General features: G+C 49.5%; 1 protein-coding gene across 3 annotated transcripts in view; it reads right to left on the bottom strand.

Moving 5' to 3' along the window:
* The window catches only part of Lpin1 (lipin 1), a 56,844-nt gene extending 34,375 nt beyond the window's left edge, over nt 1-22,469 (bottom strand). The window contains exons 1-6 of one of the 3 annotated variants that reach the window (XM_013353529.2): nt 22,407-22,469; nt 12,096-12,296; nt 11,289-11,384; nt 7,091-7,398; nt 4,518-4,643; nt 1,548-1,655 (exon numbers count right to left, since the gene is read on the bottom strand). In XM_013353529.2, coding sequence (XP_013208983.1) covers nt 1,548-1,655; nt 4,518-4,643; nt 7,091-7,398; nt 11,289-11,384; nt 12,096-12,287 — 830 coding nt within the window. In that variant the 5' untranslated portion in view covers nt 12,288-12,296; nt 22,407-22,469. Of the gene's footprint in view, nt 1-1,547; nt 1,656-4,517; nt 4,644-7,090; nt 7,399-11,288; nt 11,385-12,095; nt 12,297-12,409; nt 12,429-14,433; nt 14,656-22,406 lie in introns of those variants that run through there. The other 2 variants (XM_026788958.1, XM_026788957.1) reach the window with 2 other exon arrangements.
* Between the last annotated feature and the right edge of the window lie 400 nt (nt 22,470-22,869).

Genomic DNA, 22,869 nt, shown 5'->3' with positions numbered 1-22,869 from the left:
CCCCCCGCCCACCCCTACTCCTACCGCACTGAGTCTCACTTATCTAAGTCAAGATGGCGTTTCCTGCCACCACAAGCAGAGGTCCCTTGGCAGTACACACAATACCACGGCCACATGTAGCCTGTATCTATCTGAGAGATTTTATACATAGCTAGCATGGCCCTGACACTTCCCCGAAGCCAAGCTACAAGCTGTGTGGCCCTCATTTCACACTGATGTATAGGACCCCTTCCCTTGGCCCTGCTGACCACTGATTGTTCCAATGAAAGCACCCTGCCATGGGGCAACCCTCACGTTCCAGCCCTGTCTGTGGGGGAGGAGGCTCCTGGTACATCATAGCATGAGAAACTCTACAATAGACCCATACAACACATACTACACACGCACGCGCGTACACACACACACACACACACAAACACGCATGCACGCACGCATGCACACACACACACACACACACACACATTTTGAAATAGTTTAAGCCACAGTGGAGAAAGGGAGGTGGGCCTGGCAGTGCACATCTTTAACCCCAGCAATCAAGGGGCAGAGGCAGGCAGATTGCATTGAATTCCAAGCCAGCCTTGTCTACATAACAAATTCTAGGCCAGCCAGGGCTACACTAGTGAGATCCTGCTTCAAAACAGACAAAATCCACAGGGCATTTTTTCTCTTTGGGGGGCTGGAGTCAGTAAATACTTAAATGTGAAATTAAATTTTAAGTCAAATGAAACTGTAAAAGTTATGTTTCCCAGATAGGAATTAATCAATGCTTACTTTGATAATAAAAGTGGAGGAGGAATGTCCACAAAATTAGCAAATACTGGGGAATAAGAGGAAAAATCTCAGACACCTGATCCTAATAAAAAGGAAAAAAACCTACACCCTAAGACCCATCCTATGCCATTCTTCTAAATTCCATTCTAGAAACGCTGGGAAGAGTGTCTGACTCCATTCTGCAGACAGCTAATCGGCTGTTTAAATATTTACAGTAAGTGGCTTGACTTATTTACTAAAGTGACATTCTAAAAATAGCCTACAGACTTGTCTGCCAAATGACCCACCACAGGAAAGATTGAACAGTCTCAAGTTCCCTGTCCTGGCTTTCAAGGCCACCCAGAGAGGTAGGTAGATCACTGGAAGGATTTTGAACAAGTTCAATCAGATCTCAGCAGTGCAGAGCACATGCTGCTCTTCCAGAGGACCCAGCTTAAATTTTCCTTTGCAATGCTAGTTCCAGGGGTCCATCGCCCTCTTGTGGCTCCCTAGGGCACTGCATGCATGTGATACACGAACATACATACAGGCAAACATTCATACCCACGGAAAGCAAATAATTTCAAATAAATAGACAAGACTAATCACTTATGGCTCACAGTGAAAGGAGGTACGTATTTTTCATAAGTAAGTTGGTTAGTGAGCAAAATTGATTTTATGTATTAGATCAAACTTTCTATTTCATAGCAGCTGTCAGTAAGTTCTTCACAAGTCACTGGGTTAAGGGAAAGTAAGACAGAGAGGTTAGATCACGGCTTATGTAAGAACTGGTCTACCTTTCCGAAGCACGGAAGTGGGAAGACTGTGGAGGGCAAGAGCTAGAGAGAACTCCCTCGGCCACTACTTCAAGGTGAGGGGGAGTCCTCTGGCAATCTACCAGGCTGCTGGAGGCACCGAAAGATGCACAACAAAAAGAAAGAAGAAAAAAATCACAGGTCAGTTCAATGCAATCTCCTATGGCTGCTTCAGCAGCTCTCAGCAATAACAATTCTAAGAAGGGGAAGCATTTGGCTGTTCAACAGCAAAGGCGAGTCTATGTTGAGATCAGTGGGAAATAAACATGAACCTTCTATGAGGCAGAGTCTCCTGTTACCCAGGTTGACCTCAAACTGTTCCTCTTTCTCCACTTCCCACTTGCTGGGGTTACAGGCATGTACCACTACGCCTGGTTTTACCCTGTGGTGGGGAGTGAAGCCAGGACTTCACATATGCTAGGCAAGCACGCCCCTAACTTGAGCTACTCCCCCGGACGTGAGCATTAACTTTCTGGGTTGCAAAGACAGGAAGCTGCCAAAAGACCCATTGGCTTCCCATTTTATCCTGTGTTCTGAGCAAAGACAAGATCAGCCATGTCTGGTTGAAGCTGAGTACTGAATCAAACTACATGATCCAAAGACTTGAACATGGGTTCTGTCTATGGTCTCCTTAACAAAAACACATCATTCTGAGTGTGGACATGAGTATCTACTTAACCTAATGTATAATCCATTTAACAACAGTCACAATCTTATGCTACCAGTATCCTGGACTCATGAAGCAAAGAAAGACAAACATTCTCTGGGCTGGTTTGAAACATTCCGTTTGCGTTCGTCAGGTTAATGAATTGGTTTTTCAGTTGGCTAGCAGTTTCCTAAGACCCTGCATTGTTTTCTTCCTAAACCCTAGGTTTTCTCTTTGTAGGGGTTATTTCCCCTGAGCCAAGACAAGAACACATGAGGCATCTTAGAAATCCTGTCCTACACTGCTCACATGCAGCCAGCTGAAACTGACCTACGCTGCGTCACTGACCTTAAAGACTTAAAAATATCTCGCTAGTGGAATTTTTGTTTTGTTTTGTTTGTTTTTCAAGGCAGGGTCTCACTGTGGAGCCCTGGCTGTCCTGGAACTTGCTCTGTAGACCAGGCTGACCTCAAACTCACAGAGATCTGTTTGCTTCTGCCTCCTGAGTGCTGGAATTTGTGTGCCACCATCACCCAGCTCAAAATATCTTGCTACTGTTTTTAAATAAACTTCTAACAAAATATAGGTCAAATAAAATCTACCTTTGAAATTACTTTCATGTTTTTATAAGGGTTTATTTGTGTGTGTGTGTGTGTGTGTGTGTGTGTGTGTGTGTGTGTGTGTAGGTATCCACAGAGAGCAGAAGGAGGCACAGGATCTCTAAACAGTAGCTACAGGCAGTTGTGAGACACCCAAAGTGTGTTTTGGGAATCAAACTGGGGGCCTCTAGAAAGCAGGAGGTGCTCTTCACGTCTGAGTACACGTAGTGGCTGAGTGTTAACTGTCAGCAGGACAGAATCTACAGTGACCCGGGAGATGGGCTCCTGGACAGGACTGTGGAGGATTACTTTGATTTGGTTAACTGGGACCGGCAGATCCACCCCACTGTGGGTGGCACCATTCCCTGCGGGATCCTGGACTCCATGAAAGGAGAAAGGGGACGAAGGACTGGCACGCATTTATCTCTCTGCTTCCTGACGGTGGATGCCCTGTGACCAGCGGCCTCAAGCTCTGCCTTGACTTTGCTGTGGGAAAAGACCAGACCCTTGAACTGTGAACCAAAGTAAACTGTTTTCCCCTTAAGGTTTTTTTTTTTCCTCAGGGTATTTTATGACGACAATAGGAAAAGAAGTTAAACCAGAAAACGTTTAAGCTACATACATGTAGCTAAGCAATAGGTTCCTAATGGCAGGGCTGATATCTACACAGGCAGCCCCCTGTCCCTTGGCAGACCACATTTCCTGCCAGTCCAAGCTGGAATCAGGCATGGGACACACTACACTACAGCCCACACTGCTGGCCGTTGCTGCCTCATTCTCAAGATGACGCTGAGCAAACTGGAACCAAAAGGGGTGCTTTGGCAAGGCTGGCAGCCCACACTGCAGACCCAGGGTGCAGCCGCTGCCATTCTAAACTACAAGGACACCACAGTACCAGGTGGGACAGCCCACGGATGGCACAGCCATGTGCTTCTCAGCATCTTCTCCACTACCTCCACAGCCCCCAGCATCCTGAGCAAGTTAACAATCTGTCCTCCACCCACGACAGTTAAAGCTGTGGTCCCTTAGGGGCCGCAGACCATTATGCCCAGGATTTGTCTGCCACCCAAGAACCAAGCAGTTTTCACCCTAGCGGGGGTAAGCCTGTCCCATGGAGAGCATGGGATTTCAATCTATGTCCTTCCTAGGCTCTGGGAAGAAGCACTCTGAAGGCCCTCCTGACCTCATAGGCGGCATGGCTCTGAGAGCCTCTGGAGTCTTTGGGAAGGTCAGGTGTACTCTGTGCGGCTGCAGCTGGGCTCTCGGGTTCATATGAGCACTCCAGGACAAGTGGGAGGGCATTTCAGGGAAACATGTGGTCCTGAACCCAGCAGTGTGGATTAGCTGTAGGCAGCATCCCCACAACAGTCCTGAGTGACGTCAGAGGGCCCCAGCAGCAATGTTCCTACGTTTGAACTCCACTTCAGGGCTAAGGACCAAGGCCAGGTTGGCCGTGCTGCCCTCTCCTGCTGCCAATGGGCATTGGGTAACTTAGCAGGTTTTTCTTTCTTCCTGTATGCCTTCCCCACAGAACCTTGCAACATGTCTGCAGATCGAGTCTAGATTCGATGCAAGGCATATTTTCTGATCCTAACAATTTTTAGTTTTAATTTCTATTTCTGGGTTTTCTGAGACATGCTTCCTAACGCTGACTTCTAGACCCTCTGGATCAGAAAAGGCAACCTCTGACACACAGAAGCAACTTACCTGGGACTGGGGGACCACTCTCGATCTGAATTGGGGTACGATGCTGACTGGGGATATGATGAAATTGAGGGGAGATTTTCCTTAGGAATATCGTCTTGGAATGGTGGCACATCATTAGGGAGAGTTCTGGGGGTTAAAAAAGCCAAAAGTTACCAAGGGCAGATTCACAATAAAGCCAAGTTTCTTCTTGACTACATCTAAGGGCTTCATCAGTCAGCAGGATCTCTGTCACACTCAGACACATTCTAGAAAGTGAGGTGGAAAGGGAGGTGAAATGTCGGCATATATAGATGTGTTTGTGCATGGGTGGATTGTAAACTCAGTGATTTCACCAGCGCATGAACATGGTGAGCATGCTAGTGAAGTACCACTGATCCTCAAGCACGTGTGTGTATCCTGGAGCACCCTCAAAGTGTGTGTGTACCCCTGCAGCACCCTCAAAGAGTGTGTGTGTGTGTGTGTGTGTGTGTGTGTGTGTGCGTGTGCGCTCACACATGGTAGGCAGGCACTCTACCAGTAAACTAACTGAGTTACTGCCTACTTTGCATATTTAGAAATAGGGTCTCACTAAGTCACTCAGGCTCGTGATCCTCCTGCCTCAGTTTCCCTGGTTCTGGACCTCCTGGTGTGTGCTACCACACCTGGCTACCACACCTACAGCCTCTTGCTGTCACCTTTCACACTACCCCTCACCAGAGCCTAAGTGGCAGGTCAGCCAGAACTGGATCCAGATGTTCCAGAACATTCCCATATACAGGGGGGAATGCCATTTAAATAAACAAATCCACACAGAACTGGATCCTGATGTTCCAGAACATTCCCATATACAGGGGGAATGCCATTTAAATAAACAAATCCACACAGAACATGCTTTATGTCTAGTCAGGTAAATCAACGGCATGAATAATGTGCATCTTTGAACTGAACACGACTGTAAAACTCCCTGGCCTCAGACAGGAGCACAGACATTACAACACACGGTTCCGGACCCCACTCCCACAGAAGCCATGCTGGAACTACCTGTGGCCAGGCTCTGAAACGGAAGCCACAAAGAAAAGGCCATTATAACTAGCCCAAGCCAAATAGTCCCAGTACCCACAGTAGGTTAAATGCTACAGTTAGTAAAGGCGATGACAGCCAAGTTCCAGTATAAGCCAGGAAAAAAGGACATCTGAGGACTGGAGGGTGTGGTTCCATTGGCTGCTTGCCTATCAAGTTCAATGCCAGTACCACAGAAATTGAGAGTCACCTACACCTATGATCCCAGCATTTGGGAGGTAGAGGCAGGAGGACCAGAAGTTCCAGGTCATCTTCAGCCACATAAGATCCCAGCTCAAAATATAAAATACAGCAACAAGGAAGTGGAGGAACATTCCATCCCTGGTGTTCTCTATCTTTTCTTTATGTTAGTGAGACATAAAAATTATCAAAAGCCACATGGAATTATATAAAAATCTGAGACAGCAAATAATATTTAAAATTTAGTTTTCAAAATTGGCTTTTTGCACCAAAATACATACTTACAAACAGAGCTTTGTGGCAGTCTTAGAAGCAAAGCAAACTAAAAGGAGACAGGCTCATTAAATTTAGGAATAATTCAAATTATAACGGAAAGGTTTGCTTAACATAAAGTGAGTTTGGGCTCCAGCCACCTTTGGCTCTGAGTTGACTGAGTACCCTCTGGGCCTACAGATCTCCCTCAAGGCCACATGCAGAGTTGGGGCTCAGGGAACAATAGCCAGGTTCTGGGCAGCCAATGAGAGGGCGAAGGGTGCCACAGAGATGCTTGGTGCCACAGGCTTGATCCCCAGCACCAGTAAATAAATCACAATGCTGAGAAAACAGTTCTGTTCATGAAATACTCATCTGCTGATTCTTGTGTCTCAATTCTATTTCAGATAGCTGAGGTCATCAGTCACGGAGGAATGGTGTGACTGACTGTGTCTTAGATTAAAAAACTAAAACAATGCTTCATCCCCTCCATGCGGGGTCCACCGCCTGCCTGCAAAAATTCAGTCTAAGATGCCTAACAGAAAAACGAAAAGTTAAAAAAAAAAAAACTATGGCTGGGCGATGGTGGCACACGCCTTTAATCCCATCACTCTGGGAGGCAAAGGCAGGCAGATCTTTGTTAGGTCGAGGCCACACTGGTCTACACAGGGAGCGCCAGGACAACCAGGGCTGTTATACAGAGAAACCCTAACTCAGAAAAAATAAATAAATAAATTGATGGAAATCATCTTTAAATGTAACTCATTTGGGACTAGAGATATAGTCCAGTTGGTACTTGCCTTGCACGCCTAACTCTCAGATTCAAATCCAGCCCCATCTGACAGAGCATGATAGTGTGTGCCTATAAGCCCAGCATCTGAGAGCAAGGGGCATGCTGGTCAGAAGCCCAAGGTGATCCTCAGCTACAGACTCAGCTCAATTTGTTGAAAAAAGAAACTAGCTCACCCTCCTCCAGCACACAGCCCGTCTTCCTCAGCTCAGCTCACCCTCCTCCAGCACACAGCCCGTCTTTCTCAGCTCACCCTCCTCCAGCACAAGGCACGTCTTCACGCCCTGTTTACCTGCTTCCGTCCATCGGTGCTGTGTCCTCATCAGAGCTCATCTCTATGGGAAACATGTCTTCATCCTCAGACGTGTTGACATTCTCATCTCTTTTGAGATTGTCCAACTGAGACTTCCTCCTCCTTTTCCTCCTCTTCTTCCCCAGGGAACCAGTGGATGGGGTGTCGCTGGGAGGCAGGCCCTGGGCAGCTGTGGTGGGATCCAAGCACCTGATTCTATCCACGGAGTTCCTTTTCAGCTGGCTTTCCATTCGAGAAGCTCCTTCCGACAGGATGGGAGATGTGGCCAGATACATGGGGATGACTTCCTAAACAGGGCACGTGTAGTGATATTTTATTTGTAGTTTAATAAATAAAGCTCGCTTGAAGATCAGAGAGCAAAACAGCCGCCCTGGTCAGCCCCACAGACCAGGCAGTGGTGACACACACCTTTAATCCCAGTAGCCATGCTAGTTTGTCATAGAAACCAGGTAGTAGTGATGCACGGCTTTAATCCCAGCCCTAGAGAGGAATATAAGACGGGAGGAGACAGCTTGTACTCACAGTCTCATTCTGAGACTCCTGGAGGCAGGATCGCCACTTCGGACTGAGGTAGAGGTAAGAGCCAGTGACTGGCTGTTTTGCTTTTCTGACCTTCAGGTTGAACCCCAGTGTCTGTCTCTGGGTTTTTATTAATTGTGCTATATTTGGTGCCCAACATGGGGAAGAATTCAAGACCCTGAGGTTAAGAGTCTCGTGCTACAGGCAGGTGTTCATGAGTCCTGTTAACACAGGTGAAGGAGGACCATGACGAGGGGAGAGAGACACAGCAGGACAACACAACATCTCATGGTTACGAGGATCAGAGCCATGAAGTCCTCAGATACTGTTTTATATCAGCACAGCATCCCTATAATCATAACCAGTCAGGCCATTGCCAGTGACGTCAGAGAAAAATGAGGGCAAAGTCGTGACCCTGTTGCTGGGACCCGGGCACAGTTTTACGTTACTTTGAGTGTCAGAGTAAATAGGAGTGGGTTTCGATGGATGAGTGGGTATGTGTGTGTAAGTGTGTGTTTTCACATTCCAGCACGAGGCCCAGTCTAATTAAAAAAAAAAAATCTAGATGACAGTTCACCTACAGGCCTGCCACTCCAGAGCACATCCAGCTGTGTAGCCAGTATGCTAGGAGACAGGTGTTGAATTAGGAGCGGCAGGGGGGCTGCGTCCCCGGCACCCTGCCGCCTGCATGGCTAGCTTAGCTTATGCCCCGAAATAATTACACGGAAACTGTATTCTTTTAATCACTGCCTGACCCATTAGTTCCAGCCTCTTATTGGCTAGCTCTTACATATTGATCTAACCCATTTCTATTATTTTATGTAGCCTACGAGCCGGCTTACCAGGAATGATCTTAACCTGCATCTGCCTGGAGTGGGGGAACCATGGCGACTCTCTGACTCAACTTCTTTCTCCCAGCATTCTGTTCTGTTTTCTCCGCCTACCTAAGGGTTGGCCTATGAAATGGGCCTAGGCAGTTTCTTTATTAATAAGAAATCACTCCCACAGACAGGGACCCATCAGAGAGAGCTGGAGAAGAGTAAGACCTGCCACAAGCAAAAGGGGACAGTCGGTGACAGAGTATGCAGGTCCCAGCTCTCAGCAGGCTCCCAGCCGCCACAAATGCTGAGCCAGCTACTAAACAGCCTCTGTAGCATCCAGGCCCCAAGTGATTCCTGACTCCCAGAGCCTAAAAGGGGCCTCAGCCAGGAGCAATAGGAGGTTACAAAAATCTCAGCTAGGAAATTCAGGCCTTCCCATTTAGACAGGAGTTGCCTGGAGGCTGAGGGGCCGCAGCAGACAGTGGGGCAGAGCAGCCCTTGGCTTCCAGCCCAGAAGCAGTTCCCTCAGGCAGCAGATGATGGGAAGTCTAAACCTTGGATGCTGGAGCTTCCTTCCCAGTAAGGGACCAGCTGAAGTCTGGAACCCTGCCCAAGACTGCTTCACAGGGCCCCCAACAGGCTGTTGGGTGTCTTTCTCTGTCACGCTCCACCCTACAGCATTGAGACACAGTCTCTCACTGAACCTGAAGCTGGCTGTTTCAGCTAGACTGGCTGGCCAGCCAGCACAGTCTCTGGATCTGCCTGTCTCTGCCCCCAAGGCTAGGATCACAGCCACGTACTGAGCTTTTTTTAAACTCGGGTGCTAGAGATGCAAACTCAGGTCCTCCAACTTGCAACGCGAGCACTCTTACACCACAGTCAATCTCCTCAGGTCCAGCCCCTCAAAGTGTTAAACATTAAGTCACCACACAATCCAGTAATTTCACTCCTAGGTATACACTGGGGAGGGGTGGGGGTGAGACCAGAGCTTATGTTCTCACAGAAACTTGAATACAAATGCACACAACATCATTACTCACGCTCGCCACAAGGTGGCGACAACCCAAAAGACGACTAGGTAAAGGAAATGTGGTCTAACAAACTTCTGAGATACTGAAAACACTCAACAGTTTGGGCCCAAAACAGGACTCGCTAGGTAAGGCACCTCTGGCGAACAGGACTCGCTAGGTAAGGCACCTCTGGCGAAGCCTCACAATTTGAGTACCGTCTCTGGGATCCACGCAGAGGAAGGAGAGAACCCGCCCCCGAAAGGTGTCCTCTGCTGTCCACACATGCTCTGGCACACACACACACACACACACACACACAAATAAACTAATAACAAAACTGAAATTCAGACATGTGCGGTTCCACAGCTGAATCCTGACGCGCTGCACAATGTGAAAGACATCAGGCACAAACGCAGTATCCCTGCGTGGTTTCGTTCAGAAGAAAACTCAAAATAGGGCAGACTGGCTGGTTTTGCTAAAGTCATCAGAGAGGAAGGACCCTCAGTCAAGGAAAAGCCTTGATGAGATCCAGCTGTAAGGCATTTCCCACTTAGCAATCAATGGGGGAGAGCCCAGACTATGGAGGGGATGCCCCCCCTGGGATGGTGGTGCTGTAAGAAAGCAGGCTGACAAGCCGTGTGGAGCAAGACAGTAAGCAGCACCCCTCCATTGCTTCTGCGTCAGCTCCTGCCTCCGGGATCCCACCCTGCTTGAGTTTCTGTCCTGAGTTCCTTCAGTGACGGACAGCAATGCTCAAGTGTGAGCCAAGTAAACCCTTTCCTCCCCAATTTGCTCTTTGGTCATGGTGTTTCATCACAGCAATGGAAACCCTAAGACATAGGGACATGGTAACTCAGCAACTGCTCTGGGCTTGGGTGCTGAAAGATTGGCTGAATATAAAGAGGTAATACATTCAACATGGATTTTTTTTTTCAGGTGATTACAGCATTCTGAAACTGAACAGAATGATGGCTGCATTTATCTGTGAACCGACTAAAAATCCCAATGAACCACACTTGTGATAGCTAAGATGTATGAGTGTCTCAAAAAAAAAAAAAAACTGTCAAGAAATCATGACTGCTTGCTGGAAAAGCAAGAGAACTTGAGTTCAAATCCTCAGCATCCATAGACCAGCTGGGCATGAGCACACAGTGCCTGTATGCCAAGCACTGGAGGACCATGACAGGAGGGTCATCAGAGATCTGCGCCCAGCCAGATTCACCAGACAACAAGCTTCGAGTTCCGGGAGAGAGCCTGTCTTAAAACTAGGGTGAAAGTGAAGAGAAAGACACCTACATCCTCCTCTGGGCTCCACGCGTGTGTGTATTGGCACAATCACCAGTACACTCGCATGCGTATACACCATACACGGACACATACCCCATGTGGTAGTTTGAATGTGAATGGGCCCCATAATCTCATAGGGAGCAGCACCATTAGGAGCCACACTATTAGGTGTGACTATGTTGGAGTAGGTATGGCTTTGTTGGAGGAAGTGTGTCACTGTGGGGGCGGGCTTGTGGGTTTCCTATCCTCCAGACACCACCCAGTGTCTCAGTCGACTTCCTGTTGCCTTCTGACCAAGATGTAGCCAGCACCATACCTACCTGCATGCCACCATGCTCCCCGCCATGATGAGAATGAACTGACCCTCTGAAACTGCAAGCCAGCCGCCCCAATTAAATGTTTTCCTTAGAAGAGTAGCTGTGGTCATGGAGTCTCTTCACAGCAATAGAAACCCTAACTAAGACACACCATATACACACAGTAACAATATTAACAGAAGAAAGTATTTTGGTCACGTACTAAATTAAAATGACCTCTCACCTGGTCATTGTCAGTCTCCTGAACGAAAAAGGCTTCTCCATTGTCTCCCAGCTTCATGTGCAAATCCACAGACTCCCCGTTGATCTCTATGTCCACCTGAAGGGAGGACACAGAGAAGGACACAGTGAATGTCCCTGAAAGCTGACACCTCAAGTCTCAGTAGGTGTCCCTCATCCAAAGACACCTGCCCTGAGCACTGGGAAGGGAGGAGGGAGGGAGCTTGGGTTTCTAATGCTGCCATTGCTGTTTTAGAACCTTCCATTCCCCACCAATGTGCATCCTACCCCTCTCCTGGAGGATGAGAGAGGCTTGTGACTTGACACCCAACCACAGGACTTCAAAACAATGTCATAAAAACATCATGTACCCCAGGCTTATGACTGATGTCCACCAGCAGAATGCAATACAAGTCACTCCATTGGACTTTCGGGAAACCAGCTCATAAAAACACCATGCCCACCTAGTCTCCCGTGAGCAGCCGCCATGCAGTAAGGGAGCCAGATCACGTGGAAGGACTCTGCCTGGCAGCCTTAGCTGAGAACACAGAACCAGCCCCCAGGCACAGGAGGGAGTGGGCGCTCCCCTGCTTTGCAGCGCCATGCCCCTCTGCCCTGGCCTGTTCTGCCTTGAGCCTCTGACTTTGATAAGCAGGGGTGTGCCTGTCATCTTGGAGTAACTGACACCACGCTAGTAACTGGAACAAGGGGATCGTTGGTGGGCGTTAAATTATGTTGAGTGTGAGAGCTCAGGCCGAGGGGGGAGCACCCCACGCTGCTGTTCTCTGTGGAGAGGGTGTCCAGGCCTCACCACTTTCTCCCGGGAACGCAGGACGCCCATCTTCCCGAAGCGGACGTGGAAAGGGGAGCACTGCAGACTGCCATTGGGCTGCCGGACGACGATGATGTCGATGCATCCTGACAGCGTGGCAGGGTTCAGTCCCTTGTAGAGCTCCTTCACGGTCACAAACACCTGGCCAGCCAGCTGCCCCACGTAATTCATTGTCTGAACCTGAGGGACAAGACACAGCACCCAAGTTCACAAAGGCACCTAACACAGGGCAGCTGCCCAAAGGCTCCAACTCAGCGCTTCTCCACATCAGGGATCTAGTAGTGTACACATACTTTAACGTTTGCCCACATCACTTTGTCTCTGGAATGTTCTCCACAACACCCCCTGCATTGGCCCCTTTCTCCCACTCCGTCAAGAAGCTTGGCATTCTTCCCACCACAGGGTCCAGCACAGCAAGGCCCAGAAGTCCTCACGGGGGACCACTGGGCTTAGTCCATACATCCCAGGACGACTATGGGTGTGACCTCACACATTTGTTTGGCAATGTTGTCTCGTTGGGACCCTGGAGGAAAGAGAGTGCTTCATTTGTGTGACTAACGGGAGACAGTGCCTCCTAGGGATCCAGGAGACGTGACCACGCAGATCACTGTTCCGTGAGCCCTCCTCGCTCTTCTATTCCCAGGCCTTCCATGCCTGATGCTCCCTGGGCCTCAGACAGGGTGACATCTGTGTCCCAATTAGTGCCAAGCACTTAGCACACACTTATTCTCAACACTTTGACAAGTTATGAGCCCGCCCCCCCCCATCTTCACCAGTGCTCACAGCTGAAAAATGTCCCTGACCAAGTCTGAGAGCTGCGCTTGCCCCTGTGGGTAAACATGAACTGTTCAGGCGCTGGCAAGATGGCTCCACTGGTTAAGCCTCACATGGAGGAATGGGAACCAATCGCTCTACATTCGCAGTGACACCCACGCCCACACACACAAAGTAACGTCATAAACGTGACTATTTAGAAGGCAGCTTAATTATGCTCCCATCTGGCAAAACATCAGTCATAGATTCCCACTGGGCCTTGACAGCCCTGGCCATAAGCTCTTGGCCAGTTAGTTCTGCAGTGTTAGGCGTGCATCCCCTCTCATGAAGCAGACTTCAGATTCAATCAGGATGCAGCTGGTTTCCTCTCAAACATGGCCACTGCTGCACCACGGGCATCTCTGACAAGGCGGGTTGGCATTGCAGCCCACAGGGTCTGTGGTCCAGTGTGACAGATGTCCACTTTTCTCCTCCACCAGTCACCCTGCCTCACATTCTGAAACTAAGCCTGCTAGGCAACAGGGAGGCAATGGCTCTCATCAGCCTCCGTCTAGTCCCTGCCTGCCCAAACCGTGACAACCCCAGGGGACAGGTATGTTAAGCATTTGCCCAACCAGTCACCCACTTGCCACCCTCAGCAAACATTTGGGGCTTCTACCCTACGGGCCTGGCACTATAACACTACACCGTCCCTGGTGTAGGCTTGTGGGAAAGGATGAATACAGCTGTAACCAAAATATAAGCCAGTGATAGCACAACCCTGTAATCCCAACACAGGGGGTTCCAGGAGGAGCACCAGGTTTTCATGTAGCCAGCCTGTGCTACATGTGATCCTGCCTCAGAAAACAAATTCAAACAAAAAACAGAGAGGTAGAGGTCCCAAAAAGACCTGCAATTTTAAAACCACAACGGTGTAACTCTCATCCTTCCCTTACCTGTCATCCTCACATTAAACTTGAAATTTTAACTTTTGCTGTACCTAGCAAAAGAGGAAGCATTTTAAGGGTGTTTTTGCACAATTTCTATTATGTCTCCTATCCCTGCACCTCACAAGAACCCTGTGGGTAGGAGGCCTTTCACAGGGGGACCAAGAAATAGGTCCCAGTGTCACAAAGCCAATGGCCATGACCACAAGCTTGGCATCAAGGCCAGAAGCAGGCTCACTGGATGCTGAATCAACTCTATTCTGGTTCAGTGAAGGCCCCTGTGATGTCCACCGTAGCCTCTCCTAATTCCTCCCTGCTTCTACAGGGTCTGAGCTTATGGCTGAACAACAGACCAAGCAAGCTCTCTGGCTGGGAAGTCCCAGCCCATGCCAGCTGAGACCCACTTTGAGTCTTTCCTTGCTATGAAGCAAACACAGCTCTCACTTCAAATGGAGTAAGAAGTGGTTTATTCTAAAGCAAATACAGGTGAGCACTGCCCAAAAACACAGATTCCGAATGCCCTAAATCATGGGCGCCACCATTAGAACATGACACCATTAGTTGCATGGGATTGTATGAGTCACAGGACAAAGAAAATCATACATCAAGCTATTTACCTAATAATTGGCAGGGACCACATAAGCAGGGTATACAATAGAGAAAACTCTGCTACAGGTTTCCAGTGTATTCTAATGACATCCTTAACTTCTGAACTGGTGGAAGCCAGCAGAAGACCTTTGCAAGATACAGATAGTCCAAAGGAAGTTACATCAGTGTGGTATGTTGCACGAGAAATCTCCCCCACAGTCTGAGCATCTGGACACTTGGTCCCCAGTTGGTGGCCCTGTTTTGGAGAGCCTTAAGTGATGGAGCCATGCCAGAAGTATGTTGCTGGGGTGGGCTTAAAAGCCTCTGTCACTTCCAGTTCACTCTGCTTCCCGCTTGCATTTGACAATGCGAACCCTCAGCTTCCTGCCCCTGTTTGCTGCCATACTCCATACAGTGAGGACTCTGTTCCCCCTGGGTCCATAGACCAAAGTAAAGCCTTCCTTCTATAATCATCTTGGTCATGGTGTTTTATCACAGCAGCGGTAAGGTGAGGAACACAGTCAGACAAAGGTGTGGACCGTGAATGGCTATTTAGAAAACAAAGTATAAAAGCAGCTCAAGCTAATTCAGCTCTGGATCTGCAAGATTCTAACTCTCTACAATTGGTTAACAGTTTGGCCCTCTAGAATCTTTAATACTGGGTGTGTATCTTTGGGGTGGGGGCTTCAGTTTACATTGCACAGGAAAGAAAAAGGTTTGAGAGTTGGGGGCAGTTAGCAGATCTCAGCATCCCAGCTTCCCAGGTTCAAATGAGTGTGCTCAGAGTCCCAAATGCCTGGAGGCCCAATTCCAATTCTAACGGGCCAGAGATAAGGGACACTCTCCCTCTCCGTTTAGCACCCCGAGAGGCACCCCTCATCACCAATGCTCAGGGCTGCTCTGCCCTGTGACCTCAAGAAAGCAACCCTCCCAGGCACAGGAATGTAGAGCAGAAGAGTCCAAGCTGGAAGGAGCCTGATCACTTCGGTGCTCCAACAGGTTCTTTCTAATGGGAAAACCTAGAATAGGCAGAGTTCCCCTGTGAACAACCCTGAGAACTCACCCCCTGGGTAACCATGCACTGTCTGAGCAAAGAGCAAGGCTAGTGTATTTTCTTACTGCAAACAGAGAGAAGCAGCTGTCTGTCGGAAGCCTCTGCAGATGTTAAAAGGTTCTCTGTGTGGGCACCAGGACACTGTTCCTAAGCCCCACTGGACAACAGTCTTCTTGGAATTAATTATCCGTGATATCTAGACCCAGGGGCTGCCTAGACAACCCCATACTAAGCTAATCATCATCATCATCATCATCATCATCATCATCATCATCATCATCATCATCACTGCCTCCACAACCTCATGAAGTTGACTGCCATTAACCAGAATACAGGCAATATTGTCAGGTAGGTGGGGGATCTGGGGGCCTTGTGTGCTGTTGTGGGAGAAGGGGGAAATGGTGCGGCTACCTGAAAACCAGGGCGGCAATTCCCTGAAAATGAAAAACCCTACAATCCAGCAATTCAATGTCAAGGTGTATTATCTAAAGAACTGGAATCAGGGTCTTGAGAAGGTATGTGTACATTCATGTTCACCACATCCAAAAGGAAGAATCGACCCCGACATCCATCGGCAGAGCGACAGCATGTGGAATGATGGGAAAATGATGGAGGCGGAGGAGGTGGGGTGAAGGATAAAGCACTTGCTATGCAGGAGTGAGGGGTAGAATTCAGATCCACAATGCCCACATGAAGTCAGTTAGGCAGTATGGTACACCTGTAACCAGAGCTTAGGAGGCAGGGAAAGGGGTCCCCAAGGCAAGCTGGCTCGAACCCAGGACTTTGTGCTTTCCAGACAAACGCTGTACCAGCTGAGCTGCATCTCCAACCCTTAAGTCATTTAAAGTGTGCCACCCAGTGCAGCAATCATCACACTGCCCCAGCACTGCATAAAGCCAGGTACAATGGTGCAGTCTGCAATCCCAGTACTGGGGAGGTAAAGGCAGGAAAATCAGAAGTTTAGGGTCATCCTCTGCTACAATCCAAGTTCAAGGCCAGCCTGGGCTACCTGAGATCTCTGCCTCAAAAACATAAGTAAAAGACCTGCGGTGCAAGGCATAGTTCCACCCCAGGTGGCATGTGACCAACAGTGGCCTTTAATGAGGCAATCTAAGGCAGGTCCTCTCAGGCACCCACTGGGCTGAAATCAGGTAAGGTGGTAGAAATGGCTCTTTCTCTGCCCCCACACCAGGGTCTCTTCCCAATAAACACTGAGCAATTTTTCTTTAAAAGTTCTACAGCTCAAACCATGAGACGCAAAGTCCCAGGTTTCACTTCCTTCAGCTGCCCTGGCATTGAAAAGCTCAAGGAAGAAGCTAATTCGATTAGCCTGAAGATAAGCAGCCAGAGCAACCCTGCCAGGGCAGAGGTGCCTCCCGGAGCGTAATCTCATTACCGCCACGGTGCCATAGCTTCCTTGAAAGGAGGCAGAAAGGGAGAGGCTAGGTCTGAAGAAAGCCTCTGGAAAACTCCTGGGTGAGAAAGATCAAACCAACCAGAGGGAACAAAGCAGACACTCACATCTCAGGTGGACCAGCTGGAAGACGCTGGCCACCCGAAGCCTTTCCAGGCTGCTGGCTTTTATCTTGAAATGTGGCAAGATACAGCACCTGGCAGGACTGAACAAGCTGAGGACAGGATTTTTTTTTTTTTACATCACCTGTCTCCTGTACGCCAGCCTAGGCATTAGTTGTCCGTCTCTCCATTTCCTGCCTCCACACTGGGTTCTCTTCTGTAGGCTAAATGCCTTTGACCCCTGTGCTTAGAGATGACTTCTGGTCCCTTTTGCCACCGGGCTACACTCTTCCAAACAAGTGAGCCAGCCTCCTCGGGGCTGCAGTGTTTCTGGCTCAAACATAAGAACTTGACCAGGTCTTAGAAGATCCTCTGACTACCCTGGGATTCTCTAGAGCAGTGGTTCTCAACCTTCCTAACACTGCAAACCTTTAACACAGTTCCTCTTGTTGTGGTGATCCCCGACGATAAAATTATTTTCGCTGCTTCATCATAAGTTTGCCCCTGATAATGAGTCATAACGTAAATCTGATATGCAGGGTATCTGATATGCAGGGATCTGATATGCGACTTCTCTGAAAGGGCCACTGGACCATCCAAAGGGGTCGTGGCTCACAGGCTGAGAACCACAGCTAAAGCAAACCAGGACTTTGTGGGACTCTGGAGTCACAAAACAACGGACTCTTTTCCTTCTTAGATGTGGCCGCTTCTGGGTTGGCATTCTGAACCATCACTAAGGTCTCTGAAACGCCATCTCAGGGTAAGAACTTCCTAGATGGACGTGGAGCTCGTGTGGGGAAGGGAACCTCACTTCAAGGCCCCAACCTGAAACTGAAGGCCACCACCCTCCCCCACATCAACCCTGGCATTCCGCAGGTGCTTGGCAAAGCCACCACCACCCCAGCCTCAGACTGTCCCAGACATGGCCTAGAGACATACATCATCAAGCAGTGCCACGAGTCTCATCTAATTATGACACAAGGAAAGTCTACATTTCGTTCAAACTTGTTAGAATCCATCAGCAGGCTTCATGAACCTGCCAAGAAATGCTGTTCCCCTGCCCGTTTTTTTTTAATCTGCCAAAATTCCAAAGTCCCACGATAGCTCTCCTAACCCCACAACTTTATTAGTGCAATTCCATCACCTGGAATATTAGTATCATTTGAGGGTGGCCTCAGATCAGCACCATTGAAAACTTGTCACAGGAACATAAGAGGCTCACAAGACAGCAGAGGAAACCTGGATGGTTCTGTCCAAGGAGCTCATCATCCCAGACTCACATATACAAATCAAGAGACGGATGGTTCGGTCAGTAAAGGAAGAGACTCCAAAGCCTGAGGACATTAGAAGCCAGGAGTGAGCCACTGGGGAGGACTGGAAAGGACTGGGAAGGATTGTGAAATCCCTGGGACTCACCAGGACAGTCAATCCAACTCAACTAGTAGCAACAAATTCAGTTAGAAAGTCTAGTTCAAAAGGTAACGTGGACCTAAGGAAGGTCCACCTCTGGCCCCGACATGTGCACATGTACCCTGCACACATACACACATAAACACACTTACACACACAGAGACATACTCACTTGGACACACATACCTACACTGACACTCCCACCTGCGCACACACCTGCACACACATCAGCAAATACACACACACTTGCACAAAGACATACACACCTGCACGCACACACCTACACACATACACCTGCATGCATACACGTCTGCAAACACCAACTTGCACACAGACATACCCACCTGCACACATACATACCTACACAGACGCTCCCACTTGCACGTACACACCCTTGAACACACATGCACAAAATGATTAATTTTTAAGGCCTTTCAGAAGGCCCCCAATCAAAGTATTCCATAAATCCTCCAATAGTGAGAGCGGAATCACAGACCATACACTCAGCTCTAATCGTTCGCACAGGTCAGCAAACCCTAGCAATTCCACGGCAAAAACTGATTCTACAGATGAAAGGAGACTGTGTTTTTAGCGTGTGTGTTCACACAGGCCAGTGCATGCTCATGTCACAGAATATATGTGACCTCAAAAAAGAAGCAACTAGTGGGAGCCCGTTCTTTGCTCCCACAGAACTAGTGAGTTTGTTCTTTTCTTCCACGAATGAGGGTTCCAGGAATCAAACTCCAGCCATTCTGGGTTGGCAGCAGGCACCTCTACCTGCTGAGCCAGCTCACTAGCCCCCAGAGACAATAGCATCTTTGTGGGGGCAGTCGCCGTAGACTTGGCTGTGATGGAAGAAAAGCAGAAATCACTCCAAGACCAACAAGACCCTGGATGGACAAATTACGGACCATCCACATTAAATATGGAATAGTGTGAGCCTATTAAAAGTGGAAGGGAGTTGCAGGCGCTATAAATACCCATACTCATAGTGGGTATACGGCTGACCTCGGCTTTTCCATCCACAAAAGCATTTCTTTCACGTCAGTTTTTAATGGGAGGTCTGAAAACTGCTGTACATTTGGTCTCAGGGTCTCTGTGTCAATAAAAGCTACTCCACACAAAAGGGAGGTAAAGGGGCTTGAGCTCACCAGGACAGGTGTTGACCGATGAGCCTAAGGCCCTCAGTTCAAGCCCTGGAATCCACGGGGTAGGGGCAGAGAAGAGATTCTCTGAAGTTGTCCTCTGATCTCCACGGTCATGCTACGGCATGCAGACAGACAGACACACAGACACATACATACACACACAAACACTAATTTTGAATACTGTTTCTGATAAGGTTGTCTGAGTGGCAGGGACAACTAGAACATGGTCCCTGACCTGGCTGGAAGGTCAGCTAAGTGACACTCAGACTTCTCAGAGCTGAGCTCTGGCAACAAGAAGGAATTATTATAATCCCAGGTAATAAGTGTCCTCACGTCCCTGCCAAGAAGCACCCGGGGTCTGGCCAACAGGAAAGAGACACGCAGACACAACGTGACCCCTGTGCTCTGTGACCCTGCCCTGAGTTGGGACTTGAAACCTCAGCCCTTAACCGTTAGCTCCCTTGCAGGACGCAGGACCTTTGCCCTCCTTGGAAGCGCCAGTGTCTTTTCACACACTTGTGAGGGCCCCCAAGCCAGCTGCACATCTTGGTCAAGAATGCTCTGCTCCAGGGACCTCTGTATATCCTTGCACCTCCCCCTCCAATCCTGCCCCAGCCCATCTGTAAAGGTCACATATTCCCTGCCTGTCCAAGAGAACTGCAGCTCCATTCTGGGCCTGGAAGACAGGTGACTTAAACAGGACCTGCCACCCGGAGGCACTAGCAAGTAGCCCCTAAAGGGTCCTTGCCACAGTACTAAGTCTCTTACGGCAGAGTACTTTGCATGTATTTAAAGGATTCAGATTGTACCTACACACACAAAAAAAAAAGGCAGAGCAGGGAACAGTACTGATTCAGATGAATACAGGGGTACTGGAAAGGTATACTCGTGTTCCATAATAAACATGGTGTCAGGCAGGGTGTGGCGACACACACCTGCGATTCCAGCATCCATGAAGGAGGCTGAGGCAGGATGAGCCTGAGTCCCAGGCTAGGCCAGGCAACACAGGTCAAGACCAGCCTGGGCTACATACATAACAAGTTCCAGGCCAGTCCAAGCTACAACAGCTCCAAATTCACATGTGAGGATGTTCAAATGCAGTCGGTTCACGGACCAGCCTGCACTACTCACTCCTGGTTGTTTTGCAAAAGGATCCAAACAGGGCTGTTAGGGCACAGGACAGCAAACCCCTGCCCAGCCGTCCTAGAGCAAAGTACCCATGCCCATAAACATCTCCACCTACATACTGGCTAAAATCAATTCATAATATTACTGGTCCCTTTCAGACCCTGAACCTGAAGAGGGAGAAGACCCCGGAAGAATGGATTCACAATCTAAGCTGGGGGAGGAGGGAACCAAGGCAACTCAGGTATGGACCAGAAGCTAGCGACAGCTAGCCAGGACTAGCCCAGCTCTACAAAGGGTGCTCAGTGGACCCCTGAGCTCCCCCTTGCAGAAACAGTCTGAAGTTGTTCCAAAGCATGTCATTTGGGCAATAATCGGGTAAATGAAGCCGTAGTTTTATGGTTTTTTTTTTTTCACTCACTCTAAATAGGGAAACTGATAATCAGGCTCCAGGCCTGCCTCTCTGGCCCATTGGTTTTCAGCTATCAGTGGTCAGCTGTCCTGCCATCTCCTGACCCTTTCCCTCTCTCCAGCCCAAAGCTCTGAGCACAATAGATAAGCAAAAGGCCTCGCCCAGCCCCTCCAGCAGATACCTCCCGTTCCAGACAGCAGCAGAGGATCCCATCTCCCTCATCTGACCCCCAAGTTATCACCCAGGCAACAAGACCAGGCATGTTGTCCCTTTCACGAGCACTCCTGTTCCAAAGTGACAAGCATGGTAAGAATGCTGGCAACTGCCACCTCCAGAGGGAAGAAGTCACATGGGGTGGCACAGCCACCAAGATGGTACCAAGCACAGGAGCCAGGCTTCCCAACTCAACCATCAGCCTCTACACAAGCAGGGATGAGGGCCAAAAACACCCACACACCCACACACAAAACCCGTGACAGCAGAAGCCGTGTCAGCAAACAGGAAGCTCTGTCAACAAGGGGAACCAGACCCACTGGGATCCTTCAGCCTTTCTGGGGACGCTGCAAAGTTCCCTTGCCAGGGTGCTAATCAGGCCTTAATTATTATGCACCCCTAAACTGCTTTCATTCATAAAACACACAGTATGGAAACAAGGGGTGGGCCGTTCATGTCTGAACCCTCCTGGGTCGCTATCCACACCTCTAAGGACCTGACCCATACAGGCTTACCCTCCCCACAACTTCACAGCCCTGTGGGAAACCACTGCGTCCCCCACTCCCCAGACCAGCCCTGCCCAGGGCTTTCGTTTCCTTTCCATAGGAGGGTGAGTGTCTGCAGCAACTACTGGAACACAAATTAGCAGGCAGCCACCCGACTCTAACCACCCCGCCCCATTACTTAAGATGACTTCCAATACGTCGCTGTCACTCTACATTCCCCTGGCCTTCCCCACGCAAAACGGTCTGTCGTCCAGGCTGGGGGAGAGGCAGGCCCAGCGACCACCACACCGCACAGCAGCGCTGAGGCCTGCAGGGTAACCTGAGAATCAGGGTTCCCAGCTCGCCGCCACCCTGCGGAGGTGTGCCCTTGGGCACGGAGGTCAACCTCCCAGTCTGACCTCAGCATCCAGGGCGGCAAAGCCTGAATCCTAAGTAAGCCCCTCGGGATGGGTCTCATCCGGGTCCCAGCTCCCCCGCCCCGTGGGGTCCCTGCAAACTCGTGTGCTCCATGATAAGGCCCGGGATGCGAGGCGGCCCTCGTAGCCTCCTAGCGGGTCCCCACAACCCAAGAATGGGCCTCAGGGTATCATCTGGGACCCACGTCCCCGCTGCTACTCACCAAGAGGAACTGCGCGCGTGGGCTGCCTTTGTATGCAAACACCAGGCCTGAAGCTGCTGTCAGTTTAGAGCACGATGAGGGGCGGGGCCTGAACTGGGGGGAGGGGCTTGTAGGGCGGCACCAGGGGGACTTCAGAGGAGCGGTGTAGCTGGGATGCTTCCAGGACCCACTACCTCCCCATCCCACCCCAGCCTTCCTTAGACTGGACTGTCTGCCTTAGGTTTGTGGAACATAGGGACCCTGAGTCTCCTCCCTAGAGCCGAAGTCTTCTTCTCCAACAGCCTGACCGCTTCTTGACCTTATTGCTGTTTACACTTCATCCTCCCCTTGCTGTGCCCTGAGCCAGCCAACAACCTACACTCTCAGCGGTCCCTACACCCTACCTCCCTCCTGGCTTACATTTGCCACCGGGGAGCAAAAGCCAAGAAAAAAATAAAGAGCAAATGATGCCAAGCCCGGTGGT

This window comes from Microtus ochrogaster, unplaced genomic scaffold (genome assembly GCF_000317375.1).
Source record: "Microtus ochrogaster isolate Prairie Vole_2 unplaced genomic scaffold, MicOch1.0 UNK10, whole genome shotgun sequence".
NCBI lineage: Eukaryota > Metazoa > Chordata > Mammalia > Rodentia > Cricetidae > Microtus > Microtus ochrogaster.
The sequence above is the reverse complement of the archived record's forward strand: the minus strand, read 5'-3'. Positions and strand labels throughout refer to the sequence as shown.